The sequence below is a fragment of the Etheostoma cragini genome, chromosome 17, assembly GCF_013103735.1.
Source record: "Etheostoma cragini isolate CJK2018 chromosome 17, CSU_Ecrag_1.0, whole genome shotgun sequence".
NCBI lineage: Eukaryota > Metazoa > Chordata > Actinopteri > Perciformes > Percidae > Etheostoma > Etheostoma cragini.
The window spans coordinates 6,555,019-6,571,819 of NC_048423.1; the positions used below are offsets into that span (position 1 = coordinate 6,555,019).

The 16,801-nt window shown below is 39.6% G+C and overlaps 2 protein-coding genes across 2 annotated transcripts in view; one reads left to right on the forward strand and one right to left on the reverse strand.

Annotated features, from left to right (window-relative positions):
* Window positions 1–4,396, reverse strand: part of LOC117959970 (adenylosuccinate synthetase isozyme 2) — a 23,047-nt gene extending 18,651 nt beyond the window's left edge. The window contains exon 1 of the mRNA XM_034897378.1: window positions 4,069–4,396. Coding sequence (XP_034753269.1) covers window positions 4,069–4,257 — 189 coding nt within the window. The 5' untranslated portion in view covers window positions 4,258–4,396. The remainder of the gene's footprint in view (window positions 1–4,068) is intronic.
* Window positions 4,397–7,788: 3,392 nt separating this feature from the next.
* On the forward strand, window positions 7,789–10,106 carry LOC117959971 (zinc finger protein 484-like). Its single transcript, XM_034897379.1, has 2 exons — window positions 7,789–8,081; window positions 8,899–10,106. The coding sequence occupies exons 1-2, from the start codon at window positions 7,907–7,909 to the stop codon at window positions 9,885–9,887; spliced, it is 1,164 nt and encodes a 387-aa protein (XP_034753270.1). The 5' UTR covers window positions 7,789–7,906; the 3' UTR covers window positions 9,888–10,106.
* Window positions 10,107–16,801: the final 6,695 nt, after the last annotated feature.

The window sequence follows — 16,801 nt, forward strand, 5'->3', positions numbered from 1 at the left end:
ATAAAGAAGACATAACATTTAAATATGATTTATTATGTAGAACCATGCACATTTATGCATAAAATAGAGTGGTCTTAGGAAATCATGATTGAATTGTTAAGTTTGAAGAAATACTAACACTTTGAGAAGCAGCCAGCCAATCTACTGCCTAAATACTGAACCACCCTGATTGGTGGATAAATAGGAACAACATTTTCAAACAGTCAAAGACTGTGTTTAACAGTGACAATGTGTACTTGCTGGGTGTTAATCTGGACGCTGTATACAGTACAGGCCTGCACATGATTAAGCACAGCTGACAATGGGAGATAACAACGCAAAGGAAGAACAGTGAGTTCTAGGACGAGAATGTCATGTCACGATCTGACCTGCTTTACCCCTCCCTGATACATTTTCACAGCCAGACGTGTTACACTCTGCAGCTCATGGACTTACAGATGGAAAAGAAATAAAAGGATATTAGCAGTGTCACCACTCACTACCTGAGGAGCCAATTCAACATTCATTCCGTCCTGTGACCAGGATGTGTTCCTAACGTGTTCCTGGAGCCTGTGGATGTAAATCAAGCCCAGCATGTGATCCGAGCACATGGGGTTATTCCTGGCCACAGCAGTACCCTGAAGCGGTATAGAGGGAAAGATAAGGGGGTGGGGGGCAGATGCCTCTGTTTTTTAGTTACTTTTAAAATCCATCCCATCCCCCACAGAACTAACTGTGGTTCTCATACAGTCCTCGGATCTGCCTTTTATTCCCATCACGAGAAACTCAACTTTTAATACGCACCTGCTAGCGTACTGTGTTTGTGCACTGCTATGGCAACGCTGATTATCCATTGTGTGTTTGAGATTAAAATAAGAGGTTCAGAAGATTTGATTTAACAGAGTGGTGTCAGGAAAGATAAGGCACAATGATGGAGACGTATTCTTCACACATCCCAATTGTATATAGGGTAATTTTATTATGTTGGTTTATTCTGTGTGATAGGGTTCCCTCCTCTGTTGTTCTTCCTTAATTTTTCATTTTTTTTATTTTCTTTAAAGGATTTTTCCATGCCTGAATCGGTGGTCTAAGGATAGAGACACTGTAAAGATCGTAAGCCCCTTAAGGTTATATCCCGCGTTCCTTTGAATCAAAAAAGTATAGTTGTGGGAGTGTTTCTTTTAATCCTACATTCTGATGATAGCAGTCAGGCTGCTGCTTCCACTCTCAAACTCCGACAATCAGTTTATCGTTCTGCCCTCAGATTAATTACCAGAGATCCCTATAACACTCCCCATTGCATTCTGCATAAAAGGTTCCCTCTTTGGCACAGAGGTGGGATAAACAGCTGTATCTTCTCATCCACAGATCCCTTCCACCACTATACTGTATATAACCTCTAGGCTGGACCACTGGATAATACCAAACCTGCTCTACTAACTGTCATATGCTTCAAGGCAATTTATTCTGAACAAAGAAAATCTGCTTTTAGTTTTTGTGCACCAAAGACATGGAATTATTACTCTCACTAACCCTGGACAATTAAAGACAATAAACTCAAACCACTTGATCTCAGTGTGCAATTGTTTTCACGAAGTGTTCTCCTATTTAATTTGTTTAACTCTGTGTATTTGTACTCTGTGTTTCTCGACATCATTGAAAACGGAAAAAAAATACAATGCACTTATATAGGAGACAAGGATTAAATATTAAACATAATTTATTTAACGCCTAAAAATAACAGTGTGACAGTGGGGGGGGGAGGGGGTGTCACCGAGTGACCTGGTTTTGAAGAACACGACTTCTGCAGTTTGAATTTATACTGTAAAAATATATAGTATAAATACTAATACAAGTTTGAATTGCGTATGCGGGAGCCTTTACGGAGGCTAATGAGCAAATTATCTACATCACTTTCTTAGTAAAGCCAATATGGATATAGGATATTCCACAATAATGACTACTGACTCTCCTCCAACAGTCTCCAGAGGTGTGTTTTGCTGGTTGCACTCCCCCTCAGCTACACACCCCATCTTTACTTTCTTGTAACCCCAACTGTAACTTTTAGGATCTTCGAGGTCTGAACTGTAAGGAACACTGAGCAAGAGTGCTGGCAAAGCTTATGTTATAAAAAGATCAACGTTATCGGCTTCAGCAGCCACACACACACACACACACACACGATGTATGGAGGGGACGCTCTAGAAGACCACTGCCAGCACACAGGTTTATTTTTACATGTCTCCTGCCTCGACAGGACTGCAGTAACAAGGAAGCTGCAAGGCTCCGGAGAATCCTTGTTATGTCAACTTGTTATCAATAGGGACAACTAATAGTCCACAGAGTGTGTACAAAGATTAGCAAGATTGTTTAGAAAGCTGAGGAACATAGTGTTAAGTAGGTATACAATAATATAATAACTTACAATAGCCAAGATGTCGATATCAGCGTACATGTCCCCCAATGAGTTGGAAGAAATTGCAGTACAGAAATACCAAAGATAATTTAGTCTCAGGGACAGGAATTCTTTTCACTATGCCGTGGGGTAAGAGTTGAGAAAGCCCTGGCCACGTCTACAAGAGAAAAACTCATTGTATTTTAGAGTCACCAAACCACCTGTTTTGCATGTTAAAACTAGAGTGCATGCAAATTCAACACAAAGTGCCAGGAGTTAAACCAACAGCATGATGACAGAGTCCAGGTAAAGAGCAGAGGGGTCACATGGATGTTACTAAAGATACAGCTTAATAAGCTAAAATAACAAGAAATCACAATAGGGCTGGGCAATGGACAGAAAATCCGATATTATGATATTCTCGACCAAAAACCTCAATATATGCTTTCACAAAAAATCTGTACACTTGGAATTTAGATAAACAATCATCAGTAATGTGGACATTAAAGGTAAATAATAAAACAGCTAGAAAAGTCTGGTAAGTTAAAAAAAACTACATTGCTTTACTGTAATGCAGCCGTTACAACCAGTAAAAGGCAAAACTTATGTCATTTTATTGATCAATCTGCCTAATATTTTCTCAATGAATCATTTTCTCAACAGAATTTCAGAAAATAGTGAAAAATGCCCTTTGTAATGTAAAAAGCATCACATTATTACATTTAATACGTATGAAAACAGGAAAACTTTGATGTTTGCTTTAAAAAAAGATAAAACTATTTTATTTTTTTCGATGACCTAACTGATTAATTGACAAATTGTTGCAGCTCTAGTTTATGGAATGGTATGTTTATGGTATGAGTAAGAGTGCGGCCTGCAATAGAAGTACACTAGGGTGTGAAAAATTGTTGTTTTTTGGTTGTTTTTTAAAGAATGTCTGAATGCACAGCTCAAGATCAGGCCAATAATCAACAATTGTTTGAATTGACAATAATAAACTCAAATTTTACATTCTGCCTGTAATATTCATACCGGACTCCAGTGAAAACCCGTATTTAATAATGCGAATATAATAGATAAGTAAACGCATTTATTGCGAATTTCACACAGCTACAATAGTCTGATTAATTCACACATTTTCTAACTTTAATGGAGCTAATCAAAAGCAGAAAAAAGACCAGACTAATGCAGTTAAAATAATCCTGTATGATAGAGTAGACATCCTAACAACCTCTCCCAGTTCTGTGAATTAAACTTGTAACGCATCGTTCAGCCAGAATGAATAAAAACCCGCAGCCAATTTTAGTAGAGTCTTTTTGCTAGCTAACTGACCAGCTTTAACGCACCACTGGTGGCCATAAAATCCCGGTCTGAAGTGATGCACTCGGTCACTTTAGTTAGCCAAAGATGCCTTCAGCTATCTCGTCATGTGCACACGACAGGAGTCAGTTCCTCGCAGACATTAAAGCTTTCTAAAGAGCTAAAAGCAGCTAGCAGACATTCAAGGTGACATTAGCAAAAAACACTAAGAACAATACACTGAATGAGATGTTGGTTAGCTAGGACATGTAAGTTAACACCACGCGGTTTAACGAGTGAGTAGGCTACTGCTTTACCTCCGGTGTTTCCGGGTAACTAGCTCACCCGGGAAACGGACGCATGACAAGTGAATGCAGCATGGGGGGCTAACCAACCTGACATCTGCACACCATATCCGCGTCTTGTGCGAGCAGATCCACAACTTTCCCTTTGCCCTCGTCGCCCCATTGAGCCCCGAGAACCACGGTCACTCTGTTGCCTACTGGCGGTCTGGGTGCACGTTTTGTCGGGCTGTCGCTGCCGTTTGCGGCCACGGCAGGTTCCTGACTCCCACTTTCCGACATTTCTGCTGGCTCGCTGGCTGACTACACTTGTGCGCCTTTCGCACTGTGCTGCTGCTGCTGCTGCTGCACCGAAGATAGACAGAGTCGACTGAAGGAGCTTCACTCCACGGCAACGTTAGACGCGAGGAAGTAACACATCACGCACATGCGTACAAGTGTCTGAAATTTCAATTACCATACCATCCCATACATAGGCTACATGTGTGAACAGAAAATAAATACGCAGCTGCAGCTTTATACCTCATGCAAATAACTTACTCGTAGTCTTAATTAGGCTGAACTACAACAATTCCCCCCCTCACGTTTATTATTGTAATTGTATGGATTTATCTGACATAGGTTTCTGTAATCCGACAGCACCTGAATCATCTTCATTGTTTCACTCCCATTTTTCTGGAGGTGTGTTCACTGCCCAAATGTGTAATGGATCAGCCTAGCTCCCCCGTTCCAATATTTAGTTTTTGATTGCATTCAATTTAAAATGTCCTTTCTCTTTGTGCATTCGTGCATTTATCTTTGAGAGGTTGTTTTGTTTCCTATTTCTGCACATAGTTGCAAGCATTGCTATCCGCAATACATGTAGCTGGGATGACCAAAAGACAAAACTAGAGTTCAAACCCTAAGCCCTCCAATAGTAAATTTGATCCATTAGTTTTAAAGTACCGGTAATAGCTGTGGCAGTTTTAGTTTCTTTGTAGTCTTTCATAAGCACCACATCTTTCGTTTATTTATTTTTTCCCCAAACAGACATTCATTTACGATTATCAAAAGGATGCAAAAATCTGTAATATGCATCTTCAAATGTGTTGCCTGTGCTTTGGCGGGTATTTTGTATTCTGAAAGTGCATTTGAATTATTTGTTCTTAATTGTGTTCCCCATTAGCCTCCACAAGTAGGCCTACACACCAAACACCAACAAATGAACAATGAAACAATGAAAACATAAAAAAAGGTGTATTGGAGGTTGACACAGGTAACATAAACCATTGACAACATAGTATTGTCCATATAGGAGACCAAAAATGATATTTGTATCATCATATTAATATCATATCTACTTACGCTCTCTTATGCTGTTTTCACTAGGCTAAATCAAAATACCACAACTACACTTGCAGAAGCTCTATTCTCACTTTGCCAGGCCCTCCTTCAAAGACTCAGATGTGTTGTATCATAAATTATTTGGCTCCTTCTGGGGGGAATAAGAAATGCCCTTATTATTGAGCATTATCTCCATTTGGTCCAGAGCTTTGAGCAAGTTTAATCCATAATGATGGCTCCATTTAGAGAGGTAACATAAAAAAATTGAACTGACTTATTTGCTATAAACAGAGTTAAAAAGTGTTGATCATATAATGTTTAAACAATAGCATGTACGATTGAAGGCTGATAATCTATTCATTCTCAGTTATCCTCAAACTTTTCTTATTTGCAGACTAGTAGTTCTTGTGTGTGCCTGTTTGGACCTGCTGCAGATAGAGATGCACAGCGCCAGGTACAGCTCACATCACGACTGTCCTTTCCTCTCCTTTGAGCTGCAGCGTGGGACAGATGGTCAAGTGGTTGAACAGGAGAGAGCAGAGAGAGCAGAGAGAGCAGGAGGAGCAGTGGGCAGGGTCACGACTCAGACTCCTCTTAAAAAATGCCTTTTATTAACAAACAAACCATTCAGGTTTTTCACATGGACCTTGTTTTATAAAAAATAGTCAGACATATACATTCCACACTGAGGAGTGCTGTGAGTCGAGGTCAAGGTATCCCAGCAAATTCTTCACTTTACAACAATAAGCAACACTGACCTGAGTGGATGTATCTGTGCAACAGGCCAGAGTGCACTGTTTTACAGCCAGATTGCATAAGCCGAATGCTCCCATGGGTCCCTAAATTGGGATTCTCTCATCTGGTTCACACAGAATAGTGAAAGATAACGTAATCATACAGATTTCATGTTTTAATCTGCTTCATCTGCATCTGCTTTTGTTTTGCTCCCTTCATCTCTTGTAAATCACTTCACTGTTTCCTCAGTTTGTTTCTCCGTCAGTTGCATAGACTATTAATATTAATATTTACATGGTCAGTTGGCAAGATCAAAGTAACTAGCTGTTCTATAAATTTAGAGGAATAAAAAGTATATTTCCCCTTTTTGTAATTTACAGTAGTGGAATAAGTATTCAGAGCCTTTACTTAACTAGAAGCATCACTACCACACTGTGAGAACATTATCAGCAAAATGCAAAGTATGAAAATGAAAAGTCGTCATTGTGCAGTAACATGTTCCCTCTCAGTGTTTTACCATTAACTGGTGTTTCTGGATTAATTTTACTGCTGCTGCACTAAATATTTTGCATAGTTGTTTAAGGCTATGCTTATTTTAACTTCTTCATATACTGTTGGGTACTGCAATTTATCATAAAACTGAATTATGAATTCATATAATTAGGGCATGCAATAGAAGAACATATTCTATTCAATGTGTTAGTTGTTTTATGGAGCTATAGGAAGAACATAATTTCACTACATTTAACTACTACAACATGACAACTACATGATTGTAGGCTATATGGCAAAGTAAGGTGATTTGATTTGAAGATCATCATATGTTTAAATCTAACAAGATTTTTTTCAACCCACAAAGGAAAACATACTCATTCAGTTCCTCACAACTCGAGCTGTCAGACGGATATAGTGGGGTAAAGAGTACAACATGTAGTTTAGCGGAAGAATAAAGTAGCATGCATTGGAAATACTCAACTAAAGTATAAGCACTTCATAATAGCACTTACTCACTTGCGTTAATGAACTCAGATACTTTGCCCCATTGTTTAAGTAGAGGTTATGCTACTGTTGTCCTGCAGGGGGTAGCAGTTATATGACATGCGTAAACCTCAACAATCTTTGTTCTGTGGTCTCTGTCACTCCCCAATGTAAGCCTTCTTTAACTGTCTATGGATGTAAGTCGAGTGCAGATTTGAGTCGCGCATGCTCAGACGTAAACGGTTTACGGCACAACGTGTCATACCCAATGAGAGTCGAGTCTGACCGGCTCTGGTCGAGTGCAGATGTGAGTTGCGCATGCTCAGATTAAATCGGTTTACTGCATAACGTGTCATACTGAAATTTGTGAAATCTGTAAACTTTACTCATTACAAACAATAAGAGAAGATGGAAATCATTTCAAAGACGTTTTAGCTATCGATGATTGTTTTATTGCTAACGTTAGCTCAAAATGCCATTCAACTGACAGCCTGCGTTGGGTTTGATTGCTAGCTTGTAGCTAACCTAGCAGTAATTTCAAGACCATTTTACTTTAGCTAACTATGGCTGTTTATTACTAACGTTAGCTCAAAACGCCATTCAAGTGACAACTTTTGATGTGTTTGATGCTAACTTATATCCAGCAGTGAACGAACTTCGTTAAGTAGGTCCATTTTCACTGTATTGACACTACAGAAGTTTCTCGTTAGCATCTTGTAGGCTACTTCTCGCAAAGTTACGCATGCGCGACTCAAATCTGCAGTCGACTCACATTGGGGAGTGTCTTTTTTCATTGTTACTTCCGTAGCTGTAAGCTAATAACCACAGAAAATCGACTCTGTGTAAACCCACTTCTGGAGGTCATAGACGTTCATATAAAACAGTTATCTTTAAAATGTCTACTCCAGTGCTGCTCCGGGCTTTTGTAAACGAGCGAATGAAAGCTGCTGTCGAGGAAATAGTTCAGGTTTTTGAACAAACCATCGCAAAATATGAAGAAGAAGCTTCCAGCTCACATCAGGAGATTGATCGACTCAGAGGGCTGCTGCTGCTGGAAACGACAAAAACAGGTGTTTAACGTTATTGATTAATTTGCTTTTCATCTTTCAGTGTCAGACTAGACCATAATACTAAACCCTAAAGGGCTGTTGATTCCCTGTACCTGTTCTCAGATGTGAGGATTGTATGCTCTTCTTTGTCATACACGATCGTAAACCTGACGTCCTCAGATTTTGGGCTGTTGGTCGTACAAAACAAGACATTGGACGATGTCAACCTCAGCTGTGGGAACTTATAACGAGCAGTTTTTATATTTTCTGACATTTTAAGGCCAGTCAAATAATGATATTGTTAATATTAACAACATAAACAGTGTATTCACTACTTTGGTATAGATACAGGACGTTCCACTTCTGGGATTGCTCCGTTTTTGCCGGAAATCCCGCCGCATGTCCTCCTTTTAGGCCCGTTACCTTTTACTTTCTTGTGTTGGAATTTTAAACTCTTGAAGACTATGGTTAACTGCTCCTCATATCTCTGCGGGGTAAATCCTGACAGCTAGCTAGACTACCTGTCCAATCTGAGTTTTCTGTTGCACGACTAAAATTACTTCTGACGGTACACACGTTCCACTAAAACAAGTTCTTTCCCGAGGCTATTTTCCAAAGGGACCATGGCTCCATTTGCCGCTTAGCACTACCCATGATGAGTGTGATTGGTTTAAAGCCGTGCCAATAAACGAGAGCATGTTTTACTCCCTTCCTGGAATGCCAGACCCTCCTCAGCAGCACTATAGAGGAAGGTCTGGCAATTCAGGAGTACTTTTTTTGTGATTAAACTGATAAAGAATGCAGAGGTTTTACACTTTTTGCTATTTTTTAATTCCAGACTCTTCTCAGTCGTCCATCTGTAAAGAGGAAACTCTCCCTGAGGAGCACAACTGTGAACAGGAGCTGAGCGTCTATCAGAGGGACCCAGAGCCTCGTGTCATTAAAGTGGAGCATCATGAACTGTGGGCCAATCAGCAACAAGAAGAAGAACAACAACAACAACAACAGTTTAAGGATGCTGATGTTTCATATCTTCCTCATTCATCTGTCTGGGAGAAAAACAAGCTAGGGGACACAAGACCGACTTTGCAACCTCAGACTCAAAACAGTGAAAGTGAGGAGCATTGTCAGGATGAAACACAAGCTGTACAGTTCATGCTACCTCTTGCCCAAACTTCATCTTCACAAACTGAAAGGAAAAATGAAAGTGTCCAAGATGCTAGGGTAAACGAAAGATGTGCTGCAAGTTTATCGTCAAACCAAACACAGACGGAACAAAGTCAGCTTTCCTTTATCACTTGCATAGAATCCACTGAGTTACCACATTTGAATTCAGTTGCACCTGACTATTGTTGCTATTTGTGCAATAAGTCTTTTGCCTCTAACCACCACTTGAAAAATCATGCTTTTCGCATCCATTCAATTGGCGCAGATGTCCACCGAAAGTCCACCGAAAGCCTTAATGTGCACCTTAATACACACAAGGGCTCAAAATGTTGTGGTGTGTGTGGTAAACAGTGCACCAGCACCACCGCTCTGACAGAACACATGGCCAGCCACGCTGGGGTGAAACTGCATCGCTGTCATGTTTGCGGGAAAGAGTGCAGCAGGAAAGGAGATTTAAAGATTCACATGAGGATTCATACGGGCGAGAAGCCCTTCTGCTGCACTCACTGTGATAAAGGTTTCACCCACAGCGGACATCTGAAGAAGCACATGAGAAGCCACACAGGAGAGAGACCACACCGGTGTGATATCTGCGGCAAAGGATTTCTACAGAAAGCACACCTGAAATACCACTTAGGGACTCACGCTCAGAAATATTGACTTTTTCATCCACTTGGGCCTGTGTTGATCACAATGTTATTTGCTCAGGGCAAGCTACTCCTTACAGCAAAGCATAAAAGTAACATTTAAGAGCAGCTTTCGAGCGATAATCAGAGCAGGATACCCAATAGGTGACAACAAGTTACCCTACTTCTGCCATATTGTTTATTCAGTTAAAGTCCTTACATTTTACTCAGAGATGTTTTTATCTTTTTAAATGACATTTTTTTTTAAACGTAAATCCTCACGTCTTAGTCTGTCCCACCGAGGAAGAAAGGGAGAGACGCAACAAGAGAATGTGTTTTAGATGGATGAGAAGTCCTTCCCTCTGAAGCGTCACTTGAACTTGTCAGCTGTATTATATCTGATATACAAGTTTTGTTCAAAATTAATAGCAGTCCAACATCTATAACCTCTTAAATCATAATTTTTGGGAGAAGTGATACTTCTACATGGCAACTAATTTACTAGTAAGTGAGTCATAGAAAACCAACAGACCCAACAGTCAGGACATGCATGCTGCTCATTCTGTGTAATTGAATCTGGAATTTAAAGGGCCATGTTCAAAATAATAGCAGTGTTGTGTTTAATTAGTGAGGTGATTGATTCTGTGAAGAAACGGGTGTCACTTATCACCCATATTTAAGGAAGGAAGGAAGGAAGCGAATTTTGTGCATGCTGGTTATAGTGCATTTTACACGGAAATACTCAGCAAAATGGATCATTCCAGACATTGCTCAGAGGAACAGCGGGCTTTGATGAAAAAGTTGATTGGAGAGGGGAAAACATGAAGAAGTGCAGAAAATGATTTCAAATACCTTGAAATGTCATCCAAAGCCTTAACGACGTTAAAACGGTTAACTGCCATTTGAATGGATCAAAGAATAGCCAAAATGGCAAAGGCTCAACCAATGATCAGCTCCAGGAAAATCAAAGAAGACTTAAAGTTACCTGTGAGTGCTGTGACAATCAGAAGGTTATGTGAAGCTAAGCTATCAGCTACAAGCCCCCGCAGAGTCCCATTGATGAAAAAAGACATGTACCCAATAGGTTGAAATTTGCCAAAGGACACATTGACTGGCCAAAGGAGAAATGTTGCAACAGTCTGTGGACTGATGAGAGCAAAATTGTTCTTTTTGGGTCCAGACAGTTTGTCTGACGACCCCCATGCACTGAAATCAAGCCACAGTACTTTGAAGACCATAAAGCATGGTGGTGCAAAAAACATGGGGATGTTGGACATATTAAAAGTTATTCTAAGGATTTTGAGCATTATTCACTTCTTTAAACACTGCTATTATTCTGAATACAACTGTGGATATGTCACTGTTTGGGCGGAGTGAGCAACCCTTTCAGCTGCACAGCTTCTGGGAAGGCTGCTGTCATGTATCCTCGCTTATACCTCCTCGGTGATCCCTCATTGATGCTCACTCCTCGGGGCAGATAAAAGGGCTTTGAGACGACCTTTACGAATGAGTGCCAGAACAACTTTTGTTTCAGCTGAGGAGTGAGGAGCACCTAGAGTCTTGCATTGCCAGACCTATCTCCACAGCGCTGTGGAGTAAGGTCTGGCTACACCACACATTCCCTCTGGGATAGGAGGAAAAACGCTCAAGGTTGTTTGCAATTCCCAATCGTCCTGGGCGGAGCTAAGCTCTGGACACAGCGACGGTGGCTCTGCAAAATGGACACGGGAAGGAACTTGTTTTGGTGGAACACACCACGTACAATATTAAAAATAGTTAACTGTTCACACAGTACAGTAACATGAGCTATTAAATTGGCTGAAAACATGGTTAAACGTAATTTGTTTTTACCAGTTTTTCGCCGCGTTTATCCCCACCAATCGGGTCCAAAACGTCCCAGTTAGACAGTAAATGCAGTAATATTCTTTTTAAATCTATTTATTTACTTTTAATGATGTTTTGGGGTAATTTCTGCCTTTTAATAGGAAGAACAGTTTGATAGGAGAAGGCGATGACACGCAGGAAATCGTCAACGGACTCAAACCCTGGACCTTCTGCGTCGAGGCATACGCCTCTAGATATGTGCGCCTGCTCTACCACCTGAGCTAACCCGGCCACTTCAAATTGTAAATCTTTACAATAATTCCCCAAAAGAACCAAGCAGGCCTGTCTTATTGCACAATCCAAATGATCTTCAAAACTTGCCATTTTCAGCGTGTAGCTTGTTGGCTTGAAGTTTGTTGTCGTTTCCCAAAGCAAAGGGATTCTGGGAAAAGCAACACAGAGAGCGGAAGCATAGGGACATCCTGGATGTCTGACAATTATCCTGGAAATGTCCTTCTGGTGATCCAGACTACTGTTGACATGACCTGTGTCATCTGGTGGGAACTCATCACTCCGTAACCACTAATAGGAAGAGTCGCTGTTTTCTGTAAAAACACTGCTGTTAACATCAGTGAACAGTCTTCGGCAATATTCAGTTTAATGTTGCAGAGTTTGAACAATGTTAAATTGGTGTGTGCTTGTTTGTTTAGTTCATTCTGTTCTGTTCTGCTTTTTTTTGGAAGTAAAGCTTCATTTAACAAGTCCGTAGTATGCTTATAATAATTTCCTAAGTAGGGTCTTGTAAAGAACTGTGCAATTTGGTACTAATTATAGGGAAATGTTCACATTGATTGTTACAATAGTATGATACATAATATTTATTTAATAGAGCTTTAATATCCCCCAGAGGTGTGCCAATTGAATTGTATTTGTTATTTAATTTTAGCTAACATGTCGTAACAGGGTTGTTTTGACATTAGCATGGAAGTTTGTCATTAATACTGCAGATGAGGTCCCATGATATTTACAACATGGGCTTGATTCACATCTGTATTTAGAGCAGTTTCTTTGGGATTGGATCACCCAAAAATAATACCACCCAAATGATATAAGCCTAACTGGGACGAGAATATTGCTGCTGTTACGCAACATGAACGTCTGGTCAGAAACAACATTGTGAATGTCGGTGTTTTTTATCATTTTATTCTCTAGTAGAGTATACTCTGCCTGTGGTGTCACTGAAAACAATGCAAACATGTTTCCTTACATGTTATGAGTCTGTTCAGACTGAACCCAAATTCTTTTTTTATTAGAATTTCCAAAGAACTTTTAAAAACATCATGTAGCCATCATGTAAACAAGAGATTTGGGGCATAACCTCTGCAGTCTGATGGTTACATTTTTAGTTTTTAAAACTGACAGATTCATGCCATCAACATTTAAAACATGGGAAAGAGAATTAAATGTATAAAAGACTATCTGACCTTACTGAACATTTAAAGCAAAGAGTAAACACAAACCGGCACTTGGCAGTAGTTATCGGGTTAAATGAGAACAAATAATAGTGTTAATGATCCTTATTGGCTGCTTGAGCATGACTTTGTGAAAGAGTCACAAAAGTCTAGGCATCACTTTACTTTAATCTATGGTTAATAAGAATTATAATGTAGTTGGACACAGCTAAAACAACTTTTTAATTTTAATTTGTCAACAGTTATAACTTGTATCTCCTCTCCTATGAAGACATATTTAATATTATTACAACTGTTTTAATATATTACTGTTAATTGCCTGTGTATACACCAGCCTTCACTAAAGAATGCCAACAGGAGGTGTTATTATTGACAAATTTGGTCCTTTTCTGAGAGGAACATGGTTTACCAGTAGGTGGCGCTGCTGGAGCCTTTATGCATCTATCCAGCTAGTCAGTAAAGGCTTGTCAGAGTTTACACAAACTACAACAACTTTTCTTACTTCAGGTTAAATTTGTTAAATGTTAGCCTTTTGACTTGTTTGTTTTATAAATCCCAGAACTCCACTGTTAAAATGTATTTGTAAGTTATCGACAAGGTGTAACATTATCCTTGTGACATTTGGTACATCTTGCGCAATCTGAGTGGCAATATAGTTCAAGGACAGCTGAGGAAAGATTGTTGCAAGTCAAACTGTTAAGTTATTAAGCTTCTCCTGCAAAGTTTTTAACCACACATTCTGTATTTCTTTGTCTGAATTCCTGAGATTTAGTTTGGACTACTAATTACTCCTCACTTTCAGAGAAAAGCAGAAATTACATTTAAACGTTTAGTCACCAGGTATTGAGCCAATCATCCAGGACTTCTTGGTCTAAATAAAGGACCATAATGGCCTACAAAAGTTCATCTTGGATCGCTCTCCCATATGGCTTCAAACTCTCACAAAGAACAGGAGCTCATTCAAGAATCTTTGTGTTTGGGAAGCCGCTTCAGGCGATAAAGATTTTAGATTGTATAGCTGAAGAGCTAATCAGGCCTCAGTGACCCTCAAACCTTAAACCAACTACCCTAATCTGGTTATGTAGAGACCACTCCCCTAAGGATCAATAGCAAACACCCCTGGATCCTTGGGAACAGTTTCCCACGTGTTAGCTCATTTCTAGCCTTAACAGGGATTCAGTCTCTCAAATCTAATCAGATGATTTGTGTACACCCTCAGCTGACCAAATCACTGCTACATTATAGCGCAAACAGACTAATGTGCTACATAGTCTTCTGTATGTACTTTCAGTAGTACCTGACCTAGACTATTACTATTTGAGAAACTTTCCTCATGCTTTATTTGTGGAGAAAAAGAAAGCATCAGGTTAAGCCGTGAAATTATGTGAAATTTACTCAAAGGAACTGGAGGGATTTTCCTTTATGTGGGTCAGACTGTGTTTTAAATATTAACACTCGAGAAAAGGGGTTACATTGTCTGTTTTGTGTGTGTGCGCATGCGTGCGTGTAGAGTGCGTGAAAAGGGACGTTTTGTGCCTGCGAGCTTTTACGAAGGAATCATCAGAAATTTTGCAGGCTTTTAGTTGCATAACTGTCTCGTGAGTTACCAAGCAGCACATGGAAGTAAGTCCAAAGTATTTGAGGGAAATTGACTAAGCCCAGGTGTGGATGGCGGTGATCCAAGCAAGTTTCTTGTACAGAGGAAATTTATGGAGGGGGGTGATCTGACAGGATCATCCTCATGTGTTATGTTTAATGTGGAGGAGGACAGCCAACATCTGTTGGACATCCCCTACAGACTGAAATACACACACACAAACACACACACACACCAACAACCAGGGTATTGAGCAATGGAAATAAGATCCTCATGCTCAAATAAGATATCAAGCTGAACATTTTTAGTTTTCTTTTTTCACATCTGTTTAATTTAGGAATTGATGGTATTAGTGGTCATTTACTTCTTTAAAGTTAACCCTTGTGTTGTCTTCCCATTAGATTTTTGGTGTTTTTTGAATTATGTTTGTACATTTTTTTACAAGTTTTGTTGCTTTTCCAATGTTTCTTTCCCCCTTTTTCCAATTTTGCTTTCACTTTCTTTAACAAGTTTCTGTCACCCTTGGCAATGTTTTTGTTGTTTTCTCACTTTTCAGAGGGTTTCTCAGCGTTTTTTCAGCAGATCTCTCAGCATTTTTGTAGCTTTTTCCAACAATTGTCACTTTTCTCAACGTGCTTTTGTCACAATTTTGATATAGAAAGTTTTTGTTATCAGGTCAAATTTGACCCAAGGGCATCAGGAGGGTCAAAGAAAACTGAACAGAGAGAGAAAAAAACTCAACCACAGAAGATAATTTGCAGTCCATCTGATCACATTCTTGCAGTAGATGTTTTACATTCATGGTGTGAAGTCAAAGACAGCTTGTTTTGTGGGGAAGCTTGAGGAAGGCCAGATAATACATTTGCCTTTTTGTTTACCTTCTATTGCTAATCCTAGACCTTTCACGAATGGAAGCTCTGCTATTAAAAGCCTAGATAATGAATGATACTGCTGCAGTTGTTGTTGTGAGAAGATTTTCAACACAGCTGTTTCCTCACAAGTGAAAAATGTTCAGTGATAACTTAATTTCATTTGTTTTCTTACAGTGCAACTAAAGCATGAATGGTGGAGGATGGAGCTGGTTTAATGCTGAAAACGTTAAACTGAGTGGAACCGTGAGAAATTTAACCGAAACTTCTATGTTTCCCTAAGTGTTTTTGTTGCCTAACCCTAACCACACACTGCTACCCTGGTCACATCACGTGGAGAAGTGCTGAGCTTTGAACATCCGCTGTCCACCCTGAGGGACCAGCTCTCTTAAGGACTTTGTAGCCCACAAAGTTTCTTTAACAACAACAGAAACATTTAAACAGAAAAAGCCAGGCAGCAATGTTTCCATTAAAAATGGGTAGAGGTCAACAGTGACCGCCCACTTTTTTAATGACTCTGGTTCCGGAAGTGTTTTTCCTCATTCCATTGTTTCATTGAGGTTAAGAAAATTGCTTGTATGTAGGTTTTAAGTCAGTACACGTGCATAAAAAGAAATGAAGAGTCTTTGGGGATCAGATCGTTAAAATATTCTTTGTAGATAAAAAATATTTTAAATGGGTAGTGAAGCCAGACATATCCCCCCATAGTCGTCAGATTATTTTACCATATTACCAATAGTAGCTATAATAAAACTAGAGGGAGGCAGGGCAGTACAGCTCGACCAGCCTACTCTCTGTACCCTGTCTCTCTTAGTAATACTGTAATAGTTTTAGACTGCCGGGGGACTTCCTTTGACATACACTCCGATGGATCATGAATTTCATGGTCAATTCTGGTTGGTTTACTGAAAAGTGAACGCCTCTTAATAGCTAAATAGTTTAAGGGAGCGGTTGTGGTGATTTAAGTTTATTTAGAGGTCTTCCTGTTGGAATTTGCGCTGCGCTTCATTAGTGAGCATAAAACGTTTGATTTGGCGAAAAAAATCTATTCTTAAAAAGGCAAACGTTTCTAATGTATGGTGACAGCGAGTTGGACCAATCAGAGACATTACTGTTACACCTAGGGTTGGGTACTGTAGTTTTCTCCGTAAGATCACACGTTTTTCTTAAAACAAGGTTGAATTCA